Source organism: Anolis carolinensis, chromosome 2 (genome assembly GCF_035594765.1).
Source record: "Anolis carolinensis isolate JA03-04 chromosome 2, rAnoCar3.1.pri, whole genome shotgun sequence".
Lineage (NCBI taxonomy): Eukaryota > Metazoa > Chordata > Lepidosauria > Squamata > Dactyloidae > Anolis > Anolis carolinensis.
The window spans coordinates 77,209,904-77,236,029 of record NC_085842.1 but is presented as its reverse complement, the minus strand read 5'-3'; the positions used below and the strand labels follow the sequence as shown (position 1 = coordinate 77,236,029).

Here is a 26,126-nt window from a genome sequence, read left to right as displayed (position 1 = left end):
ATTAAAATGCTATTTCACACATTTCTGCTCGGAGATCTGAAGACCATGGTTTGAATCCTCACTCAGTCATGTTAACCTATCAAGGGACCTTGGACAAGTCATATTCTCTCAGCCTCATAGGAAGGCAATAGCAAACTCCCTCTGAGCAAATCTTTTTTGGAAAACCAGAATTCCATAACCTTTTGGAGAAAAGTGACATTAACAACCATTTGAAAATCATAACTTTTTGTAGAAATATGATCTTCCAGAGAAGAGCCCAAAAACTCATTTGAGTACAAATCTTCTCTTCAGTGGTATATATCCACATGTAATTATGCAAGCCAATTTGGTTTTTAGTTGTTAGACTGATAACCTAGCTGTCTCTGATCTGTTAGGAACAGAGATTATCCCAATGCACAAAATATAGTCTGAGGCAGTTCTTCAGAAGTGTTCTTTTCAGTACCCCAAAACAGCTACTCTCCCATAAAACATCTTGTTCCTATATCATGCTCTCAAGAGACAAAAAATAGACTTGGTTAAAAATCACATATCTGGTTTACTCACAACCTTCAGGCATTCAGCATACAGGTACATAACTTGTCAATCCAGTTACAGATAGATTTGAAGTAGTTTCTCTGTGTGCATAACATAGGGCATCATTATAATCAAAAGCAACATGAGTTTGCTTTTAAAGTCCAAAGTCTAATAGTGTCTCTTGTCAGAACCCTGCTACTAGAGCCTGGATGTGGCTCTGAGTTTCAGGGTCACTGACATTGATAAGACACCTGCGTCTCAGGACTCGGAGAAGAAACGGCTGCTGGACTTGGCGGGGAATCTGCGCGGGGTTTTGCTGAGCGGGAAGAGACTTTTCAAATGAGGGGGAGGATATATAAAGGATGGTTGGCCGGAGCCTCCCATTCTTGGCTTTTCTGATGTCTATGTTTCCTGCAGTAAAGTTTCTGGTGATATCACAGAGAGTCTCGTGTGTTCATTCAGGAGCGGCTGTAGTGAGCTGACACTAAGCCAAGAATTACGGACACCATCCCGCTGTAGCGGTGAGGTGCAACATGCAAGTGGAGGATGAAGAGCTCTTGGGCGCAGGAGGAGGAAGGTCGGGAAGGGCCATTCCCGAGCCGGACGCTGAGTTCCACCAGCTGGCGGCCCTGGCGTCATCCACCGCTTATGCCCAGCCCAATGGGGTAACCCAGAGGCGTGGAGTGGTGCAGGGAGACAGCACCGGAGGAGAGGAAGATTTACCTTCCCCAGCCCCACAAAGGATGGTGTTTCTGGAGGAGAGGATGTCGGCGATGGAGACCACCCTGGCAGTAATGTCGAGGGCGATGGAGCGCCTGGCGTTTTTGGCGAAGCCAGAGAGAGGAAGGGAACTTCGGGCTGGCTCAATGTGGGACATGAGCGTGGGAAGCAGCCAGGGCTTTGCAGACCTCCCAGCACCGAAGGGAAGGGGAATGCGAAAGGAGCCCGGCGCCCGACCCAAGACCCAAACAAGCCTGACGCGGGTGGAGGAGAGTGACGACGAAGGGGAAAAGCCTCCGAGAATCCCGGCTACGCTCCCAGCTGAGACCCTAGTGCCCCTGGTGAATGCCGGGCGTGGCACAGGGCCAAGAGAAACAGCAGCGGGGCCCACTGGTCTGCAAGGGGGCTTGCGACGGGCGGAGGATTGGGGATTGCCGCCACAGGGACCCCTACCGAGACGAGAGGAACTAAGGATCGAGTTTGGGGGAGAGTCCTCTGAACTGGATTTTTTCCTTACCACGGTGAGGGGCTATATGGAGGACAATGCTCAAACTTTTAGAACGGAATCCAGCCGGATCCGGGCCATTGGTGCAGTGTTGAAGAGGGGAGCGGCTAGCTGGTATGTTCAGCTGCACGCGCGGCGCGACCCATGTCTGGGGTCAGTCCGACGCTTTATGGGGGCCCTGGAGACCCGTTTCCGAGATCCATTGGAGCAAATCCGGGCGAGGGAGAAGTTGAAGACCATCTCCCAGGGGCAGAGGTCGGTATCTGAGTATGCGGAGGAATTCCAATGCCTCACCGAAAAGGTGCCGGAATGGTCTGCAGTGACAAAGATGGAACTCTTCAAAGAGGGGCTCAGGCGGGAGATCCTCTCCTGGGCTGTGCACCGTGATGAGCCTGACACACTGCACGGATGGATTCAGCTGGCGGGGTGCGTCGAGACATCGCTGGCCCAGGCGAGGAGGCACCGAGGAGGGCTACAGCAACGGCCACAGATGAAAGAGGGGAGCCGGAAGGAGGCATCAACCCCAACTGGGAGGAGAGCGGAGCCGAGAGGGAACGTGAGCGCCAGCAGGAGTGGCTGCTTCGTGTGCGGCCGGTTGGGCCACAGGGCTGCCGAGTGCTGGCAGAGAAAAGGGGAAGGCGGAGGCCCGCCCAAACCAAGAGCCGTGGCAGGAAAACTCGCCGAGGAAGAACCACCGATGAAGAACCATTCAGGGGGGTTGGTAAGTCAGGACAAAGCTATGATAGTGGTCCCCATTCAGCTTGAAAATGGCAGCAAACAAGCAACATGCAAAGCGTTTGTGGATTGTGGATGTTCCAGGAACATCATTTCCCCTGAATTAGCCGGGGGATTGGGATGCGAAAGAACGAGCCTAGAATCCCCAATAGCATTTTCGCAGTTGGACGGATCCACAGCATCAGGATCGTTAGCTAGGCACAGTGCCGAAGATGTAAAGTGTGAGATAGGGAGTTGGGAAGGAAAGGTGTCATTTGTGATATCACAAATAGCCAACTATAATGTTATACTAGGCATGCCGTGGCTGGGGCAGGCCAACCCGCAAATCAACTGGGAGGATAAGAGTATGATTTTCGGGATGAGTTTGGAAGAAGGGAGCCAGGAAGTCGAGAGGGAGCCAGGAAAAAGGGGGGAGGAAGACTCTATCAGAATAGCAGAACTGGCAGATAAATTACCCCCAGAGTATCGTGATTTTGTGGACGTGTTTGACGAGAAGGAAGCAGACAATTTCCCACCGAAGCGGAGGGTTGAAGTGAAAATAGAGCTAGTCCCAGGAGCAGAGCTTCCCAAGGCAAAGATATACCCGATGTCGGCTAGGGAAAAGGAGGAACTGAGAAAGTACATTGATAAAAACCTAGCGAGGGGTTTCATAGAACCTTCGAATTCCCCTTTAGGGGCACCTGTGTTGTTTAGGCGGAAAAAGGACCAAACGCTGAGGCTCTGCATTGACTACAGAGGCCTGAATGCAATCAGTACTGTAAATAAATACCCTCTACCCTTAGTGAAGGACTTGATCGCCCAGTTATCGGAGGGACAGATATTCACTAAATTGGATTTAATTGAGGCTTACCATAAATTGCAGATCAACCCAGAGGACAGGTGGAAGACGGCCTTCTCCTGCGCCTTCGGATTATTCAATTATTGTGTGCTCCCATTCGGTTTATGCGGGGGAGGGGCCGCGTTCATGCAATTAATCAACGAAGTGTTGCATCCATTATTGTACAAGGGAGTTTTTATTTTTTTAGATGATATATTGATAATGTCTCGGACCAAAGAGCAACACGTAGAACTAGTCAGGGAAGTCCTACAAAAGTTGAGGGAAGCAAAACTGTATGCGAAACTTGCCAAGTGCGAGTTCAATAAAGACCAGATAGACTTTCTGGGGTATAGGATTTCCTCCCAGGGAGTGGCGATGGACCCTGCGAAGGTGGAAGACGTAAGGGGGTGGGAAGCCCCCAGAACACGGAAGCAGCTGCAATCCTTCCTGGGGTTCGCAAACTTCTATAGAACATTTATCAAGGACTTTGCACGCCTCACTTTGCCATTAACTGATTTGTTAAAGACTAAAGGCAGGGGAGAAACAGCCAAAGTGAAGGCCCCTGGGGCCAAACTGACCTGGACAATAGAATGCCAGGAAGCTTTTGAAGCCCTAAAAAAGCGTTTTACTGAGGAGCCTGTCCTACAGCACCCTGATATGTCTAAGACCTTTGTAATACATTGCGATGCGTCAGACCGGGCATATGGGGCAGTCCTGCTGCAGAAAGACGAGGGGGGGAACCTGAAGCCATGTGGCTATCTGTCGAAAAAGTTTAGCGATACAGAAAAAAACTGGCCGATTTGGGAGAGGGAAGCCTTAGCGATTCTGAAAGCACTAGAGTGCTGGAGACACTTTCTGGAAGGGAGTGGAATGCCGTTTGAGGTGTGGTCTGATCATAAAAATTTACAATATCTGAGATCCCCTCGCAAACTATCAGCGAAGCAGATTAGATGGGCCCAATATTTCAGCCGTTTTGATTTCAGACTCAAGTTCTTCTAGGGGAAACACAACATACTCGCTGACGCTCTCTCTCGGATGCCTCAGCACGGGGGAGGAATTCAGGAATCTGAGGGGAGCCTTTTCCTAGATAAGCAATGGGGCCTGGCAGTACTGACTCGAGCACAAGCGGCCAAAGAAAACAAACGTACTGCCATTTCCACGGGGGGAGGAGAAATATGGGAGGAAGAGTTGAAGCGAGCATATGGAATGGACGAATGGTTACAAACAAACAAAGACCAGGGAGAACTGTGTGGGGATTTGGTGTTTGTTAATAAGAAATTGTATATTCCTGAATGTTTGAGAAATGTTAAGGAAATGCCACGATAACAAGGGTGCAGGTCATCTAGGCCCTACCAGGACTATTAAACTGTTGGCCAAACAATGCTGGTGGCCCGGAATGAGGAAAGACGCCAGGGGGTACGTCACGCAGTGTGAATTATGTGCAGAGGGCAAAACACCACCTGGGAAGCCCCTGGGGCTATTGCAGAAGGTGGTGGAGCCCATGAGGCCATGGGAATGCGTGGCAATGGATTTTGTAGGCGAACTACCCCCCAGCAGAGGCCACAGATACATTTGGACAATATTGGACCTATTCTCAAAACAGGCGCACTTTGTGGCCCTGCCAAAACTCCCCTCGGCTGAAAAGCTCGCGGATTTGTATGTAAAGCATGTATATCGCCTACATGGGTGCCCCGACAAAATAATTAGCGACCGGGGAGTCCAATTCACTGCAAAATTTTGGGGAAAATTCTTACAGCTGTTAGGAGCAGACAGGAACCTGAGCTCGGCCTTTCATCCCGCGACCAACGGGGGGGTCGAACGTACCCAACAAACACTGTGCCAATTCTTGAGGATGTACACCAATTATAGACAGGACGATTGGTCAGACCTTCTGCCGTTTGCTGAGATGGCATTTAACGGGGCCGTACATTTGGCCACAGGTCGTGCCCCATTCGAAATAGTATACGGACAGGAAGTGGCACCTTTCCCCAGGCTACCCGAGTGGAAGGAAGGAGAGGGCCAGACCGACAAGGAATGGCCGGCTAAAATTAAGCAAGGGTGGCAGAACGTGGTGGAGGCATTGCGGGAAACGCAAAAGAAGTACAAGCTCTTTGCAGATCGTAGGCGCCGAGAGGGGGACAAATTGGGCGAAGGAGATCTGGTTTGGCTGAGCACAAAAAACCTGAAATTGGGGTTCCCATCTAAGAAATTGGCTCCACGCTATATAGGGCCGTTCAGGGTGGCGAAAAGAATAAACGAAGTGACCTATCAGCTGAGGCTACCCAAGGACCTAGGAAAGGTACACCCGGTATTCCATTGCAGCCTGTTAAAAAAGTATAAAGGAACTCTGGACAGCGGAGAACAATAGTTGTGTTAAATCTTTTCCTTCCAGGACGAAGGGGAGGAGGACGCCATGTCAGAACCCTGCTACTAGAGCCTGGATGTGGCTCTGAGTTTCAGGGTCACTGACATTGATAAGACACCTGCGTCTCAGGACTCGGAGAAGAAACGGCTGCTGGACTTGGCGGGGAATCTGCGTGGGGTTTTGCTGAGCGGGAAGAGACTTTTCAAATGAGGGGGAGGATATATAAAGGATGGTTGGCCGGAGCCTCCCATTCTTGGCTTTTCTGATGTCTATGTTTCCTGCAGTAAAGTTTCTGGTGATATCACAGAGAGTCTCGTGTGTTCATTCAGAGCGGCTGTAGTGAGCTGACAGTCTCTCTGATCTAAAATGAAGTCTGAGATCTCAGCAGTCCCAGATCTGATCATGTGTTCTGCAGCCCTTCCCACAACCTCAAAAAACCTAAAGGGAAAGCTGCATACCAAAACATACAGTACAGTAAGCCAGATATTTTTGGCCTACAACTCACAGAAATCCCAGCCAGTTTACCAGCTGTTAGGATTTCTGGGGTTGAAGGCCAAAAACATATGGGAACTCCAGGTTGAGAACCACTGCAGTAAGCAAATAGAATCGTATACAAAACAGGGTGGTTGTGTGTTTTCCGGGCTGTATGGCCATGTTCCAGAAGCATTCTCTCCTGACGTTTTGCCCACATCTATGGCAGGCAGCCTCAGAAGTTGTGAGGTAAATTGGAAAAAGCTAAGCAAGGAAGGTTTATATATCTGTGGAAGGCCCAGGGTAGGAGAAAGAACTGTAGTCTGTATACAAAACAAATTACTAGTGGAGGCTTGAAGAAGGTTGCTATTTCCAACAATCTTGCAAAGAAAAACATGTGATATGTTTGCCTAGGATTACTATAAATCAGAAACAAAGGCATATAACAATCCAACAACAGTTCATTCTTCAGAACAAATTGCAAAGACCTGCCTGTACACAACAAACCATTCCATTTATCAAATTGGGGTTTCCACCTTTTTTCCAGACTTCTCAAAATTCAGTACATTAATTCTAAGGTTTTGCTCCTTAAAGTAGTAGTTTTGTGTTCTTGTGATTGTAACTTTTGCCAGCTTTGCCTATGCTCAGTTGTTGCTCAGCCATACGTGTTCCTATGTGTGGTGTACCCGTCTGCTAAAGTTGGAGGATATGGGACTCTTTTTCTTTCTTTGCTTTTGTATGATTTGTGTACAGCTCCTTCATAGTATTTCGTTGCAGTGATGTTCTTTTGGACGGCTGTATTTGAAATTGTTCTATTTTAATTTATTGCATAAAGCTGAGGCTATTTGACAGTTCTTTTTCTCTGCGATCTGGCAGGGCTCTGTGCCTTTAAGGAGGCTTTTTCTCTGGGTTGAAAGAGGAGTGCCCAAGGAGGCTTTCTGTGTTTTCCTGTTGATGTCACCACAAACTGAGCAGCAGTGGAGGCTTTAGCACACCCCCAGAAATGCAATTAGTTTCGTTTCTTGGTAGAAAAGAGAGGTTTTTAGAGAGAGAGAAGAGTCGGGGTTGAAAGCTTTTCCGGGAATTGAAAATGGGGTAAGCTTTCCTTGTCTTGTTTGCTGCCATCTTTCCACTCACATTATAAACTACTGTATGAAGCTGGGGATTTACTACAGAGCTTTAGGTTGCTTAACTGTAAATATAGGTATTTCCTAGTTTGTTATTTTGACATGAAGCTCTGCCAAATACTGATATAAAACCAGACAATGGCCTTACGCATGCATGATAGCTCTTAAAAGAGAGGCACCATTCAATATGTAAAATCTTTAATCTACTTCATTAGACAGGTATAGGAAACCTACTAATTCAACAGATAAAAACAACTATTCATTGCTTAGTAACTAATCCCACTAAATCCACCTGGAAGTAATTATTTTTGGAGCTCTCTGTTGAAATCAACTTCACTAAAAATGTAAGGGATCTAAGGCTGGAAAAAAGGAGAATTTTATAATCCTTGAATAAAAAAATGTTGTTCAAAAAGCTTTATTACAAATTATAACTTTTCCACTGCTTTTGGGTTGTGCTTACTTTAAGCAAACATTTTCAAAGTATTAAATATATTTGTTGAAATAAGTGGTTTTAAATGGGAATATTTATATGCAATGTATTTTTCCTTGTTATATGCTTATTCTTAATAAAACAGATCAATGGCCATCCGCAACAGATTCCTAAACTAATTAATCTGGTAGGAACAGATCTCTGTGACAGTGAGTGTTAGGAATTCAAAGAGCTGTTGTGAATCCCTAAACCTTTGCCTTATTGTTTTTAATGAAAAATATGTATCATACTTAGGTAACAAGTGTGTATTTATCAGTTATATTTTCTCAGGTCTTGTTTTTAAGTTTTATTGATACTATAAACAGAGCCAGAACAAACAAAAAGGCAAACTAAAGTAAAGCAAATAGGCAGGTAGGGTGAGGACAGAGATGCACTCGCGTGAGTTTTGCTCATTTGCAGTTTGTGGGGATGTCATGAATAAATTACTTTTATATGCAGTTAGGTGTAGCATGGTATAAGGAGAACACATGTAATCCTCCACTGCCACTCCTATCAGTGGCTGAGCTGGCTGGATCAAATGGAAAGTACAGCAACACGTGAAAGTACAGTCCAGCAACACGTGGAAGGCCCTCAGCTCTGCCCTATGGGGTAGAATCACAATCTGAAGGATGTAGTTCAATCCTAGCAAAGGTAGGCCATTGGTGAAGTGTCTTCTAACATTAACATTTATGTGCTGCCAAAGGCTTCCATGGCCGGAATCATTGGGTTGCTGTGAGTCTTCCGGGCTGTCTGGCCATGTTCCAGAAACATACTCTCCTGACGTTTCACCCACATCTATGGCAGCCATCCTCAGAGGTTGTGAGGTCTGTTGGAAACTAGGCAAGTGAGGTTTATATATTTGTGGAAAGTTCAGGTTGGGAGAAAGAACTCTTGTCTGTTTGAGGCAAGTGTGAATTTCAGCAGAAAGGAGGAAACCATTAAAATGAACCGAATCTGGCTACCAATATTTAAAAAATCTCTAAAATCAGGATAATAAATAAAGAACAACATTAAGAAAACAGGGTAATTCCAGACAAAAACAATAAGGGCCAGCTAACACCTCCCAACAAAGGATTTCCTCAGGCAAGAAGGAGCTAGGCTTTGAATCTGCAAGGCCATTAAATGTTAATCAAGCTGGCCAACTGCAACATTCACACCTGCCTCAAACAGACAAGAGTTCTTTCTCCCACCCTGGACTTTTCACAGATATATAAACCCTACTTGCCTAGTTTCCAATAGACCTCACAACCTTTTAGCAAATCATGAAGAGTATTCCATAAGGCAAAATAATTTAGAAATCAGGCTCCATCGATAAACTTCAGTGAACACTCAAGACAGATAAACTTCAGTAGAAATTCATGGGGATTTGGTTAATCGGTTAAAATTCACAAGTAAACCAGGTTTTTTTTAACCTGAAATTTTTCGGGGGGGGGGGGTTGAACCCCTAACCCCCTCCCCCTTGGCTAAAAAAACCTGACAGCAACCCATTCACATTTATGGTAACCAAATGAATGCACCTACAGCCAGACCTCCACATTTGTAGGTTTAACTTTTGCAGTTCAGGGTGACTCTGTGGTCAACTTCTTCTGGATGTTGTGTATAGAATCAAGCTAGAGGATCTAGTGCTGTTTTGACAGTGAATTTTAGATTTGTTTTCAGAACCGTGTTCATATTGACAGTGATCTCTGTCCAGAATTGGCAAATAACCACACAGTTCTTTTTTGTATGTTTAGGCATCTCTTTTAACATTGCATAAGCTATTTTTGAAATTATCATCAAGAGGTAGGCATGGAAAAATAGTTGCATTACCCAAAGTGGTGTTAGTTTTACGAGGTTATCTAATTTGTAGTCTGGGAGACTATCAAAAGCATATACATGATAGAATTATTTCCTGCCATTGGGAGGAAACTGCATGCATCGCGTTCCTCCTATTTATATCCAATTTAATGTGCATATGCACAATTAGAAAATGTGCACTATCTTTTTTATGCGATGTGAAAACTCATAACAATTAATATATTAAAAAGAGATAACAAAATATGTACATTAAGAAAAGTGCCTACCATAATATGCAGACATTTCTATGCAGGAAGGGAAAAAAAAGTCTTGCAACCAGATATGAAATCAATAGGAAGTAATTAACAGTGGGCTTTGACAAATAACATCGAGGAGAATTTTCACATCAAATGAAACCTGTAGATCGATGTAGAATTGTCTGATACAAGCAATAAAATATTGTTTTTGATAAGAAAAAGCAATTTGTATTCAGGAAGCAATATAAGGAAGGATACCGAACCCTTTCCTGCCCAGCCACAATTTCTTCCCTGCAATGTTCTTATCCTCAACTACTTTTAACAAAAAATGCATCTAGTGTTACTGTATATACCAGGGGTCCCCAAACTTTTTAAACGGGGCCAGTTCACAGTCCCTCAGACCGTTGGAGGGCTGGACTATAGTTGAAAAAAAAAAACCCTCTAAAGAAATTCCTATGCACACTGCACATCTCTTATTTTGAAGTAAGAAAAAAAAAACGGGAAGAAACACAGCCACAATGTTAATCATAATCATAATAAAAATAATAAAGAAGGTTGGAAGAGACACCTTGGGCCATCTTGTCCAACCCCCTTCTACTTTTGTGCACCAAAAGCACAAGCAAAGCACCCCTGACAGATGGCCACCCAGCCTCAATGTTGTTAATAATAATCATAATCATCATCACCATCATCATCATACATCACAAAGTCCTAAATGCCGGGAAAGTGTTCAACTTGTGCTTTTGTGATACAAAACTTCATCAACTATCAACTATCTCTCAAAGTTTCTTGCTCTGTGGTGCAGGAAGTGGTTGGGGGGGTGTTATTGGTGTTGCTGCTTCCCTGCCCTCTTGAAGCCCCATGTTGAAGTCTTGGACTTTGGAAGGGCCGAGTACAACTGATGGCTCTTGCCAATTATTGTCCAAAATCCATGGGGCTGCTCTTTTTCTTTTCATGTCAGAGTGACTTGAGAGACTGCAAGTCACTTCTGGTGTGAGAGAATTGGCTGTCTGCTAGGACGTTGCCCAGAGGACACTCGGATGTTTGATGTTTTACCATCCTGTGGGAGGCTTCTCTCATGTCCCCGCATGGAGAGCTGGAGCTGACAGAGGGAGCTCATCTGCGCTCCCCCCAGATTTGAACCGACAACCTTCAGGTCAGCAGTCCTGCTGGCACAAGGGTTTAACCCATTGCGCCACCGGGGGCTCCTATGAGGCTGCTGTGTGAATGTGTATACAGTAGGACAGCAGCCCCAGGCTTTGGTAGGGGAGGGCAGCAGTTGTGATCAATCACCCCCTTCCTCCTAAAGCATGGGGCCGCTGTGTGAATCTTTATACCTTTGGAAAGCCCTCCACCCACCTGCTCTGCAACTCTGAGGAGCCCTCCAGGAAGACTTTCTCTTTTTTCCACTTAACCTCTATAAATGGGGGGAGGGGGAGGGCTGTATTTGGAAGATACTCTGATAGCTTTGTGACTAGAGTACAGGTATGCCACTAATGAAATAGATGTGTTCCTGGGGATGAATTCATGAACAGAGTGTTTGCTACCATAGGCAGAAATAACATGGCAAGAAGAGAAATAGGTTCCTGCATCACCAAAACAAGAGAAGCTTGAACATATTTTGGCAGACTGTTTATTCAGAAACTAAAGACATTGAAGAGCCTGACCTGCTTCACAGGGTTGTTGAGAGAACAAAGAGGACAGTTATAATTGGAGAAAATGTGGGATATAAACAAGCAGACGGACAAATAAATATTGTTATGACCTGACTTCCTGGCTGCTGATGCAGATAGGTAGTAGTGGTGGTTACAAGTATTGCTATTATCACCACCAGCTATTCACACAAACAGATAAAAGATTTGATAATAATGATCATTGAGAAGGAGAAGACTGTTTCCAATTAAAGTAGATAACACTTTATCCACCCATGTGTTGTTTTGGACCATCACTCCACTCTCTCATATCATTGACTATGCTGGCTGGGGCTTTCTGATCCAAAACCTCTGGATAGCATGCCACTCTGTAGCAGGCACCATTCCTGAGGATTTGGCTTCTGCCTGAAAAAGAAAAGGGAGTGCCTCTTTCAAGATTGTGCTTGCCCATGACAGTCTTTAAACAAATACTTTCAGGTGTAGTTTTTTTAATGTACATTATTAGCCTCATTACTTCTCAGATGTCTTTTTAATTGTGGCTGCAATCCTCTGCAGACTTCCTGGGAAGTAAACCTCATTGAACTCAATAGTGCTTTTTAAAACAGAAATGTTTAGGATCACCCTGGAAACATGTAATGAATTTATCTGGTTGATTTACAAGCTGAGTAATAATTTAATAACTTTCTAAACTGTGTTTTAAATTAGTTATGCTGAAGATTGATACTTTAAAAAATCTATGTGATCCCCAAGTCAGCTTGGGGGACTCTGTAGAATTGCCTACAGAGCTATCAACTCGTATTCTGGGGAGAAGGCAGCTAAGACAGATAAAGACCTTCTGTCGGTATTTGAAGTATGGCTGGTACTGTCTGTAGGGAAGTCTCTTGTTCCACAGGAAGTCTGCTGCTAGATCTGTTCATGAAACACAAACGGAAATGAGCAAGCATATTGTATCATGGTATGTTTAGATGTGTAGAAAGAACAAGAAAGATGCTTTTTGCATTATAAAGAATGCACTGACCCACGTATGTGGGAGCTATGTTTGCTGGACAGAGTCAGGTCCTGGGTGAGGTCATTTGAAAAATTAAGTTTTCCAGCTGTATATTGACACTTCCAAGCCTGCCTCTGTAATATCTTTGAGGGCCCTCTTCCCAGGCCTCATTAACTAGAGATGTCTAGTTATAAAGCCTTACCACATTTTTTTGGTGTCAGTTACCTTTCTCCAGCTTGAGCATCGGTCATGTTGGCTGTGAACATGGACAGTAGGTAGAGAAATGCTATCTTAGCCTCTAGAACAGAATTGGATGAAGTGTTACCCTCCAATTGCAGTTGTAATTCCAAGCAGGACCATCACAAGTTTTGAGGAGTGATGAGAGTTGCAGTTCAACATTGAAGAGCACATTTGCCCACTCTTTTTATAAAGCTAGGTCTAATTTAAAACAGAATGTGAAAACCTCCTGAAGACTGAGCACACCACAAGCAAACTTGCAATGGCCGTATTCAGGATTGGTACAAAACATGGCTTAGCTGCGAAGTACCTGATTATTTACCATATTAAAAGAAAATAACAGCCAGTAAATTCAAGCAATTTTGGAAAGAAATTTCCTTCTTCTAAACCTTGGTAACAACTTAAGGAATTATCCAGTAATAAAGCTGTCAGTTGGCTCACGACAGTCGTAAAAGACTTGCTAGGTACTTTATTACAGTGGTTCCTATTTTATTTTTGACCAGGGGACCACTTTGACAGGGATTACTCTCCAACATTAGTACCAAAAGGGTTACAAATCAGTTTTTGGTCAACTTTAGATTCGGTTTGGTTATTTGGGGTGCTGATTCAGAAAATTGCATTGAATAGACCACATCAGCTCTAGTTTCTGATACAGAACATATGAAATCCAGTAGTCTCCATCTGCTCACCTGCAGAAAATCATATTTAATAATCTAGAGCTGATGTGGTCTGTCCAATGCAATGGTCAGCTCTGTGGAAAGGAGCAGAAATAAAATAAATAAAATAAAAATAAATAAAGAGGAAAGAGATTAGTGGACCAGATTTTCGTTCTCGTGGCCCACTGCTGGGCCACGGGCCACGGGTTGAGAATCACTGCTTTATTTGGGTGGTTTCATTACAGTATTGGACAGCAGAGCTTTAAGTTGCCTCATTCTAGTTTAAACACTTGAAGGTAGCTACAAATTAACAGTCTGTTGCAACTGAAGTATTTCCACTGTAGAGTGAAGCAACTCTGTAGTGAAAATACCATGGTTGCAGCAGACTGTTAATTTGTAGTTTGTCTTCAGTGTATAAACTAAGCTGAATGTGGTAATTTGCTGAATGTCCCTGAATACATATTCTTTTAATGCCGCCCTGAGTCCCTTCGGTGAGAAGGGCGGGATATAAATGTTGGAAATAAATGTTGGAAATGTAACCATCAAGTCAAAAGCAACTGAAAACTGATACTGTTATGGAGTCCTCAAAGGCTTCATTTTGGTTAACTGTTTCTATTTTATGTTTCTAGAAATTATAGAGATGTTTTGAAACTTCATGTTTTATACTCACAAAATAAGTTGAGAATGGAAGGTTCATCATGTACTCTTTCTTGTAAAGCTCATCAGCTCTATTATCCTTCCCCAACCTGGTGCTGAATAGCTATTTTTGACTTCAGTGTCACCTTTGGTTATGCTACTTGGATCTTGCTGGGGTTTTGTCCCATGGAAACAATATTCTGTGGTTGTTCAACACCCCGTTATATTCAGTGGTGTAGTTAATTGGAGTCCCTTATATAAAGTGGCAAAATCAAGCTTTGCCTTTTGGAATATTTTAAAATTGTGTGTGCTTGAATTTGTAGATGGCGAATCCATGAATATGGAGGGCCAACTGTAGTTCCAAATAGCTGGAGGGAACCAGAATGAGAGAGGCTGAAATATAACAAGGTTTATATTTCAGTGAGAGAGGGACCAAAGGTTTTCCAACTATAGAAAGAGTGGAAGAATTTCTTTCAGTCAAAAATTAAAATTTAGTTTTGAAGACATTTTTCTGGAGGGGGGGTTGCATTCACATGTTGGTTAAAGCAAGAAACAAAAGGATGTTGTTGAAAATGCTGGATTGTTATAGTTTAAAGCTCCTGCTGCCAGAGAGGCATTTTACTCTTGCAAATAATCAACACCAATAAAAGCTTGGAAATCCCAAAGGGGACATGGGCTTCTGAGAAATCCTTAGTTTGCACACTTCTGTGCTATGCATAGGACACTGAACTTGCAAATCTCAGGATCTGGTCTTGAGTCTCTGAGCATATACCCTTGGCATTAGCTGTATCTATGCTGTAGAATTAATGCAGTTTGACCCCACTTAAGCTGTAATGGCTCAATACTACAAATCCCTTTTTATATCATGCTTGATAACTATGCTGGAAACACCCGTTCTTAATGTCAATTGTGCAGCATCACCAATGTTTCACCTTGAGTGGCAAAACAACAGATCAGTGTTAGGTTTTGGCCCCGAAAACTAGTCTGGCTATTTCTTACCTGGCAAAGCTAATAGGACAGTAAGCCTATGCCTATCTGGGCAATACCTTTTGAAATCTCATATGCAACCAAATTTATTGGTAAATCCTTAAGTTTGAGGAAACTTTTTCATAGGAAATTGAGCAAAGGTTTAATTTTATTTGGGTTCTTTTTAATGTACCTTCTGGCTTGTTTAGTTGGGTTCTCAAGAAATACCTCTTTAAGATAATTTCTCCATATAGATTAAATATGAGATCTCCTGTCATTTGTTAGATTTATTCTGCAGATATCCATCCCACATCTTGCCACATTTAAGCAGGACTAACACATATATCAACAAATACAGATTTGTTGCAAATGCAGAATGCTGGACCTTTGATTTCTAATATAACCCTGTTGCTTTGCCTGAGAGATGATAGACAATGGATTTAACATTAATATTAGATTATATTAAGAAGCTATACAGATTTGTATCAGAATTCTGTAGAAACCCATGAACTAAAGAATATGGTTTTTTTTTTTTTTAAATCAACAACAACAGCTGTCTTGCACTCTTGACAAAGCCAGTCTGCTTAACAAAATGTTTCTGGACCTCACTAACTTCTATGGTTCCTGCCCTCTGATATGTTGCATTTTGGAATAAAAAGGTTTCATAACATAATTCATTCCATTGTTTATAAATATGGTGTTAATGATTATAGATATTTTACCTGAAATAGAATTTAAATGAACCATGTTCCATTTTAGGATAATAACAGTAATTAATTCTAACTATATAATCTCAAAAATTAAGAGATATCTGAATTAGTAAAGAGACTTTGATTTGCTGTATTACATCATTATCTAAGTAGAAATCTGAGATCGACCTATTTTTAATTTTTTTAATTGACTGTATAATATAACATCATCCCTAACAAGCCTCCCAGAAAGGCAGTGATAAAGTTCCATTTTATATTAAAATATGCATCCATAAGATATAAATAAAAATGTCAAAGTGTTGCTTCACACCCCCCCAAATTATTTGAATATATTTGAAAGTTCAGCATTGTCGTTTTTCTGTCTATTTTTTAAAAGATACTTTTTCTATTTTATAGGTTCATAAAACGATTAAGTGCCACACAGTATTCTCTAGTCCAGTGATTCTGAACGCGTGGGTCCCCAGGTGTTTGGCCTACAACTCCCAGCCATTTACCAGCTGTTAGGATTTCTGGGAGGTGAAGACCAAAATATTTGGCGACCCACAGGTTGAGAACCACTGATGTAGGATATACAGTGTTCCCTCACTACTTTGCAGTTCACTCTTTGCGGATTCGCTGTTTTGCGGTTTTTCAATAAACTCTAAAAGAGTTTATTCAATAAATTCTAAAAGGCTCTATAATTTACAGCCTAAGGAAGGGAGGAAAGAGAAGCCAAAGGGAGAGAAAAGGAGCCCAAGCGGCAATGGGAGGAGAAGGAGGCAATTTATCAACACACAATTAGTTGATAAAGATGTAAAATAGTGTATAACTACTAAAAATAATGTATAAATATTAAAATAAATATAGTGTCCCTACCTTGCAGATTTTCACTTATTGCAGGTAGTCCTGTACCTAACCCCCACGATAAGTGAGGGAATACTGTAAGGTGCAAGAATAAAGCATGATCAGGTTGGGATATGAGAGACCCTTATGATTTTGGTGTGGAAAGTATCCCAAATTCACATAGGATTTTTCTTTTTTTTAAAAAGAGCTCTAAGGGGTTTGGAGGAGCAGGGGTTACAAAGGTTTGGGCGCTATTTGCAACCTGCAGGTTTTACTTTCCCCATCCTTGCTGTAGAGCAGCTTTGGGCAGCTGCGGGGGAGCGGAGCCTGTTTTCGTCACCACAACTTCGCTTGGCAGGCCACAACAAATCTTGCAGAGCTCCTATATATGTATAAGCGCACAGACACATGTATATGTATATACACAGACTCAATATATAGAAATGCATATATAGATAGATCTCCCTCCATGCCCCACATGTGTCAAAACTGCTGCAAAACCCAAAGACTGTGCTCACTCTGCCTCACCTACCTTAAAAAATCTATCAGTCCTCAAATGTTGGCCAGAAAAAGGCTGAAATTGAAACAGGAAGTTTCAATTTTGGGGCAGTGCCTGGCATTTTAAAAAACAGTTATGGGTAGGTTGAGGGAGCTCTAGTTTTTCTCCTCTCTCATACTTCTCAATTACTATAGTTCTAAGAACACTGGGTTTGAGCAATGCTCAGTACACTGTTGATATTAAATCATTATTAACTAGTTATGGTCTTCTGGCCCAGTCCAGTGATTCCTGCGACCAAACTGGAAAAACAGCAGATCTAAGGATTTGCCTTCAAAAATTCTTGGTACTTGCTCCTAAAGTTTGATGGCCACCAGAAGTGATGTGACCTTTGCAGATGGGAGCCAAGGCTGTGTACAGTCATGTACCATCCAGGGTAGCCAAACCTTTTAGCATATAAGAGATTGAAGTACACCCATCTATTTCTTAGAACAGCTGTGTATTACTGTGCATTTTCTGACTGTACTCTGTAGTTTTTCTTAGCAATGTGTATCCATACATTATGCCTTTTTATGAAGTACCTCTGGATCATAATTCTGAGATTTTCGCTCACCGGTCTGTCTTTTTAGTTCAGCTTTGCTCATTCATTGGCATTGGTCATGTTTAGTTATGTGTTTTTCACTAAGGTATCAAGTAGATCAAGTAATAGTAGGCATTTTGTGACATTTTCATACACTGACATTAATAAATGAAAATTTTCTCTCATTTTGTTGAAGACTGAATGATAAGCAGTGTTTTGCAATAACATATCACTGACCAACAAACATTTTGGTGCCTCAAATATTAGACCTGGGTATTTATTTATTTTATTTATTTATTTACAGCATTTATATTCCGCCCTTCTCACCCCGAAGGGGACTCAGGGCGGATCACATTACACATATAGGCAAACATTCAATGCCTTAACATAGAACAAAGACAAGACAAACATAGGCTCCGAGCGGGCCTCGAACTCATGACCTCCTGGTCAGAGTGATTCATTGCAGCTGGTTACAGCTGGCTTGCTCTCCAGCCTGCGCCACAGCAACCTACTGATTCTAAAAATGGCATCAGTTCCCCATTATCAGCTCTAGTTTTTGAGATATAAAACATGTGCCATCTAGTCGCCATATGATCACCCACTGAAAATCACAATAACCATATCGAAAATACAAGCTGATGCAGTCTATCCAATGCTAATTTCTGAATCAGTGCCTCAAATAATACCTAAGCCTAAAAACCAAGCCTAAAAACCAAGACACCAAGAAACTTTTTTTTGGTTTGGCTGTGTTATTTTCTTTATAATATTACATCATTAAAATATTGATTCTTAAATGTGTCTTTTTTTTCTCCCACAGTGTCACTTTTATAGTAATCGGAGTTACAGTTTTCATCCTGATTGTAACCCTTATTGTTGTCTGCTTCACATGCTCATGTTGCTGCCTGTACAAAGCATGCCGAGGGCAACCACGGCGTAAGTATCATTTAAAATTGTGTTTTGCAGTGTCCTGTCAGAGCAGAGGTGGGAGTTATAGTATCTGCCAGGTGAAGTGAGATGGGAAGCAGGACCACTGACACAAACACCACCAACTAGTCTAGCTGTGAAGATCTTTAGCAGAGGTCTTTCTTTAGAACCCTGAACCAGAGCCCTCGGTGGTGCAGTGGGTTAAGCCCTTGTGCCGGCAGGACTGCTGACTGACAGGTCAACAGTTCAAATCCAGGGAGAGCAGGTGAGCTCCCTCTGTCAGCTCCAGCTCCCCATGAGGGGACATGACAGAAGCCTCCCACAAAGATGGTAAAACTTCAAAACATCAGGGCATCACCTGGGCAACATCTTTGCAGATGGGCAATTCTCTCACACCAAAAGTGACTTGCAGTTTCTCAAGTTGCTCTTGACATGAAAAAAAAAAGAACCCAGAACTATTTTGGATGAGGTAGGATTGGGGTATCTTCTGTTGTGATGCTGCTTCTTAGGAACTCTATTTCAACTATTGCCAACTTTTTCTCTGCAATGCCTAGTGAGGCTTTCTTAATAGTGAGGACTGACTTGGTCCCACCACCCTGAAAATAGCTTTCTCAAGCTAGCTTTCTCAATGGCTCATCCTAAACTATGAGATTTCCTTCTAAAGGAGGCTTGGTTGGCACTCTCTTATCTGCAAATACTGTTTTATTTAGACATGCCAACCTGGTTGAGATCTAAGATTTGTTTCTATTGTTGGAGGAGCAGGTGAGGTTGCTTTATATATTTTACCCTACTTTTAAGTGTATTTTGCCTTATTGTTTAATGGATTTTAGTTATTTGTTGTATTACAAGTTTTTATAGTCCCAATCCTGTTGAGGAGAAAATGCTGCTCAATTCAACACTATACAACCTGAGTTGCACATGCTGGGGATTATGACTTTCTGAAGGGGGTGCATAAAACTGCAAAGGTTTGTTGTTTAGATACCTCATAGACAAAGACTCAGTGGATGTGAAGGTAGCATTTTGGATTTGATGCATGTCTGGAAAATGTGGGTTATATGCAGTTATGAGGCTGGCAAACACATGTTTTTTCTTATGCAGTGGTTAGCACCGTCTGGAGAGGAGGGATAAACTTCTTTGCCCAGGCATGTCAGGAAGGCTCTGAGTTTCTAAAACACAGTTTGCAGAGCCTCAAGGGGAAAAATACTATGTGAAAGAGATTTTTTGGGGGAGAGGGTTAACCTTTCTTTGTCTACTGATACTTCCTTGGTTCTCTCTTCTTGTGTATTTTTAGCTGTTGTGACCACAACTACAGCCACTACTGTGGTGCAAGTGCCATACCCTCAGCAGCCTGGTATGGCCACAGGTTACCCACCAGGTGTGTACCAAGGATATAGTCCTATCCCGGTGCAGCCGCAGCATGGGATGCCTGCCGCTCCCTACCCAACCCAGTACCCTCCACCTTACGTCGCACAGCCTTCAGGACCACCAGCATATCATGAAACAATGGCAGGTAAGAAGAGCCGACTGTCTTGAAGAAAATCACTCAAGTAATGAATTTTCTTGCTCTTTATTGGTTGGAAACAAAGGAAGGAAATCACATGTTGTGTTTTTAAAAATAGTGCAAGCTTCCCTTTCTTGACACATTCACTCAACTTCCTCTTAGAAATATGTTAGAGAAAAATAAGTATGTTGAAGTTTGGTGTCTTTAATTAGAGAGTTCCCATCCTCGTTAACATACACAGTATCTGTCTCTCAGCAAAATCATCAAAGTCTCAGTTTCTTAAGGGTGAATCCGTACTGTCAGATTAAACCAGTTTGACATCTCTTTGACTGTCATGACTCAATGCTATGGAATACTGGAATTGGTAGTTTGGTAAGGGCCAGCACTCTTTGACAGAGAAGGCTAACAGCCTTGTAAAACTTCAGTTCTCATGATTCCATAGTATTGAGCCATGACAGTTAAGGTGGTATTGAAGTGCAATCAATACTGTAGATCAGTGGTTCTCAATCTTCCTAATGCTGTGACCCCTTAATACAGTTCCTCATGTTGTAATGATCCCCAACCATTAAATAATTTTTGTTGCTGCTTCAAAACTTATTTTGCTACTGTTATGAATCATAATGTAAATATCTGATTTGCAGGATGTATTTTCATTCACTGGACCACATTTGGCACAAATACCCAATACACCCAAATTTGAATACTGGTGGGGTTGGGGAGGGATTAGTTTTGTCATTTGGGAGTTGTAATTGCTGGGATTTATAGTTAACCTAAAAATCAAAGAGCATTCTGAACTCCACCAACGATGGAATTGAACCAAACTTGGCACACAGAACTCCCATGATCAACGGAAAATACTGAAAGGGTTTGATGGGCATTGACCTTACGTTTTGAAATTGTAGTTCACCTACATCCAGAGAACACTGTGGACTCAAACAATGATGGATCTGGACCAAACTTGGCTTGAATACTCAAAATGCCCAAATGAGAACACTGATGGAGTTTGGGGGGAAATAGACCTTGCCATTTGGGAGTTGAAGTTGCTGGGATTTATAGTTCACCTACAATCAAACAGCATTCTGAACTCCACCAATGATGGAATTGAACCAATCTTGGCATACAGAACTCCCACGACCAACAGAAAATACTGGAGGGATTTGGGAGGAATAGACAGTCTTTGGTGACCTCTCTAATACCCCCCTCACGACCCCCCCCCCCCGGGGTCCTGACCCCCCGGGTTGAGAAACGCTATTGTAGATGCACCCAGATTGAGGAAAAGGCCCAATGCCACCCTGCCTCAAAATCTTTCTTAAAGATCTTAGCAGTCACCTCACTCTTTCCCCCAGAGACCCTGAGGTTTCCCATTTGAAATAATTAAACTTTTGAGTCGACTATGGTACTTTTGGTACATTGATCGTAGTGCTTTACCATGTTAATCTTTTAATTAAATAAGGATTGGAGAAACTGGAGGCAAGTACAAATGAAAAATAGCAAAACACTTTCAGCAGAACAGTGTCAGTAGCAACACTGCAGACTTTTCCACAATTCCTATATATTAGCTGAGAACACTTAAGTGAACAGCATAAACCACTTGCAAGAGCATATTATAAAATTGGTTCAGGTGAAAATGTACATGTATATTTTAAAATACTGTTCGTTTGTTTCTTGTTTTTTGCAGCTGGTGCTGGAGCTCCTGCAAGTCAGCCACCTTATAACCCTGCATATATGGATCACACAAAGTCATACTGAAGGAATTTACTCCTGTGTGGCGCCTATGCAGAAAACGCTTCAAACTGAATTTGTCTTGTGGCATACTTTCTTAAACTACTACTCTGATAAGTGGGAAAGGAGAGGGATAATCCACAAACAGTGATGTCTACAAAAATATTGTGTACTACAAGAGGAAAAAAATACCTTGATGTGGATTAATTTTTCCACACCTCAGGCAGCTGAAGTTGTTGAAAACTAAGGGGAGGGAAGAAAACAAAGGTAATGGCTGAAGCAAAAATATCACAGTGGGAATTGTGAATATCTTGTACAAAACTTTGAAGTTTGTTAGAAGAGAATGGCAGTTATGAGATGAGTAGCAACACCTACAACCATAATTTCCCCAAAGATTAATACTGACTAGAAAATGAGACGTATATTTAACACAACTGTGTAAAATTGAATATTGTATTTTCAGGTAGTTGTTAAGATGCAAAGTCTTTCATTTTCACAAATGAAGTGCACAATCTTAAGTAAAATATTATTGAGACTTTAGAAAGAAATAATGATGGTTGTTAAATTACATCTCAGTGTGTACCGTATTCATTGTGTACCGTACTCATAGTCCCATAGTCACTCACTTGATTGTAACCTTTCCCAGTTTTCATTTCCACCATACAGGTTTTATATATACTTCACAATATACCAAAAACAGAGTAGTTATATATCTACTACATGAGAACAGTTGTATTAGGTTATTAATAATCTTAAAAGAGGAGACCTGTGATGGGATGTTATAGTGTATTTGGAATTTTTAGTAGAAGGGTGACGTTTAAATAAAGTATTACTCTTATATTATTTTCATGTCCTAATAGGAGTAGTTCTGTTCAGGCAGCAGTTAGCAAGCTCAGGGTTCCCTAAACCAATGTGATAAAGCAAAATTGGGTTAAGGGGACAATTTCCTTTCCATCCTGGCCTCTGTTTTCAATTTTCCTTTTCCAGATTAAATCAACATTCCATGGACACTGAGCATGCTCACTTGTTGTTTGGATATGTTTATGTGGCCTTGCTCTCCTAGGATTTTTAACATTTTTGTATTTCTGCAGACCTCAAGATTTCCTTCATCAATGTGATTCTTCCCTCTTATTTTTAAGTGGTGTTGCTACATGAACAAATCATATCACTTGGTTGTGATAAGTAGTTTTACCTTGCAGTACAATGGCTGACCATTTTTCTTTTTAAAAATATTCCTTTTAAAAAAAAAAAAAGTATAAAAATTACATTTCAGTAGTCTCCTGTTCAAATTTGAGGGAAGAAGCCATGAAAGATAGTTGGAATTCTGCCCTGGAAAATTAAAATTATGCTTTATACACCTGGTGTTTTGTAATTTTTATACTAACCAGAAGCACATCAAGTGGCAAGAGGTGCAGCCTTGTTAAATGTGATATTACTAACATCATACATGAGAAAAACCTCTGAAAAATAATATCAAACCTTAAAATAGCCTCATGTGTCAATCAACAATATGCCAATGTGTTCAAAACTGAGATTAGAAAATTTGGCTGATCACAAGATAGGACAAAACTGCATTCTTGGCATTGAGAAAATTCATGACTTCTCATAAAATACATTTTTATTTTTACATAGCATTTTGTGATCATAATAATAGAAATGGTTAGTGAGGTATTTTCAACATTGAAGACTGTTGTGGCTTTTTATGTACACATTGGGAACTGTAAAGCAAGCTGAAATTATACATGCATTAAGAATGTCAATGTCTTGAGAAAAACTTTCAAGGCATAGCCTTCCTCTTGTTTTAAATGGTGCCAGAAGTATTCAGGTCTTAAATTCTGTGCTTGAATCTTTGTATACAATGCTGAGTAGCCAAACTCTTTCTTTTAAATGGTTTGATAGCACTGTCCTATACATGTCAGCTTAGTAGCAACACAAATTGAATTATATCAGGTTTACTTTCAGGTAAATGTTAATAAGATTACTCCTTAAGTAGATTAAACATTTGTTTCCAGCAACTGGGTCTATAGTTCACTGCATTTGCCGTCATTTCTATGTTGTAATTGCATCTTACTGAAACCTTAGCTCTCACGTTATAGCTTTAAAATGTCATTTAGTACATATAGTTATTCAAAGATGCTTCTCCTTGTTCCCTTCCTATATTGTATTAATATGCATAGTTTCCTATATTGCATATCTTGCTTTAAAAAACAATTGTGAAATCAGGAACGCAGAATAAATAAGCTTAAAGTGACCATGAAGTAATACCTTGCATAAATAGTTCTATGAAACCTACTACTAGTCTTAATTCTACTGCAGGTTTTCAGGACTATAGAATTGTGATTTTTGCTATCAGCTTGTGCATTTCTTTCATTTAATATAAAAAAAATGAAAATATAAGCAATCTTTATATTTCCCTTTTTTATATTTTAATGGTGGATTGTTTCTTTTGTTATAAGAGATTGTAATTCTTGTGTTTCTTTCTGTTTGAGCAACCTTTTTTTCAAAAGTGTTGCCTGTCTTAAAAGCCTTGCTGTTTACATTCCCCTTTTCTACAATTTGCCTGTAAAATGACAGAAGCCTTCAATCCACATGCTTGGCAGTAAACACGCCTTACTTCTGAGCAGACTTGCATAGGATTGTACTGTGATATATTTATGTAAGTGTGACCTTTTTTTCCTTCTAAAGATAAAGTACCTTATTTGAACATGTGGCCTACATTACCATAACATAAAATGAAAAGTTTCTGGAAATCATTAATATGTAAATATTTTCTCCACAATTTTTATGTCAATTGTGGGAAAAACATTCATGATGAATATGACATTTCTGAAGACATAGGAAACCAAAATGTTTGTTGACCTCCATGTTTTTGACAATACAGTAGAGTCTCACTTATCCAAGCTAAACAGGCAGGCAGAACCTTGGATAAGCGAATATCTTGGATAATAAGGAGGGATTAAGGAAAAGCCTATTAAACATCAAATTAGGTTATGATTTTACAAATTAAGCACCAAAACATCATGTTATACAACAAATTTGACAGAAAAAGTAGTTCAATACGCAGTAATGTAATGTTGTAATTACTGTATTTACGAATTTAGCACCAAAATATCATGATATATTGAAAACATTGATTACAAAAATGCCTTGGATAATCCAGAACCTTGGATAAGCGAGACTCTACTGTACTTTCATTTCTTGGTTTATAATTAAAAGCAAGCTGTTACAAATGTCTCCCCATCCCCTGCACCCATGAAATGCATCCAAGAAAACTTATTTCATCTAGGCCAGCAAGACTTGTGCTAGCGTAGCTGCATAAAGATATGGATGGGAAATATGTGACCTTCCAGCTGCTCTTGGACTGCAATCCCTAGCATCCTTCATTGGAGGAGCAACTCCCATGTGATAAATCCTGCTTTTATCCTGTTGCAATAGTGATCTACCTGTTTCAAGTGATCAGGCCCTAAGCTAATTAGTGTTACTGAGATCTGCAGTCGAACTTCATCTGGTGAGCCATGTGATTCTCACCTGTGACTTAAAGCCTGCTGTCTTGCTTTGCCTCTGCTCTTTGTTCCCAAAACTAGATGGACGTTTCTTTGTTTTTGGTGACCGATCCTAGTAAGATTCATATACAACCTGACCCATGCAATTGTAGTTCACACAGTCATCTGACTTGCAGAAATAGTGTTAATTGTACAACCAAGAAGAGAATGTGACAGTATTTATTTCTGTATAGAATGTATTTCTCTATTGGCAATCCTGCTGTTACACATGAGCCTGGTTACAATTGATAATGCTTGCATGCAATATAGGAAGGGAGAGATTCTATGAGTACGATGTATGTGACAGTTTAATTATTACTTTTATTCTGAGAATTTCAGCTTTAAACTACAGATTTTCAGTTTTTAATCTTTGTATCATGACCCCTAAAAGTGCCTTTTCCAGACTATTATTACATTGGTGGAGACAATGTATGTGCTGTGTATCAATGTACTGTGTGTTTCATGTTTGACATTCTTGTTTTTTTACAAAAAAATTGCTCTGTATTAGTTGCTCATAGTAAACAAATTACATTCAAAAAGAATGATATGTGTGGGGTTCTTTGTAGTAAAACATATTCACACTCGTTTTACATCCTTGGTTGAATGATCACTATATAACACAATTTTTGTTCCCGGGTTATAAATGTCATTTCCTAATTGTTTCTGTCATAAAAACATGGAAAACATTTGTTAAACTGAAAAAACTTTGTTTTTGCCAGACATCTTGCAGCACACTTTGCTATAGTTTTTCAGGGAAAATCTCCTAGAGTCTCAACCAAGTCCACATAGTTTATGGCAGCCGCAAAAACAAAGTTTCTGGAGTAAAACAATTACTTTCAAAGTAAGTACTGCACAATTAAACAGGAAATAACACTTTCAAACCGGGAACAGATTTTTTGTTGGGTGCTCATTTGACATAAACTGAGGTCCTGACCAAAT

General features: G+C 41.1%; 1 protein-coding gene across 3 annotated transcripts in view; it reads left to right on the top strand.

Moving 5' to 3' along the window:
• The window catches only part of shisa5 (shisa family member 5), a 44,906-nt gene extending 19,177 nt beyond the window's left edge, over window positions 1-25,729 (top strand). For 2 of the 3 annotated variants that reach the window (XM_003217656.4, XM_008105167.3), the window contains exons 4-6: window positions 18,316-18,431; window positions 19,714-19,932; window positions 21,602-25,729. In XM_003217656.4, coding sequence (XP_003217704.1) covers window positions 18,316-18,431; window positions 19,714-19,932; window positions 21,602-21,672 — 406 coding nt within the window. In that variant the 3' untranslated portion in view covers window positions 21,673-25,729. Of the gene's footprint in view, window positions 1-7,025; window positions 7,222-18,315; window positions 18,432-19,713; window positions 19,933-21,601 lie in introns of those variants that run through there. The other variant, XM_062970017.1, reaches the window with a different exon arrangement.
• The last annotated feature ends 397 nt before the right edge of the window (window positions 25,730-26,126 follow it).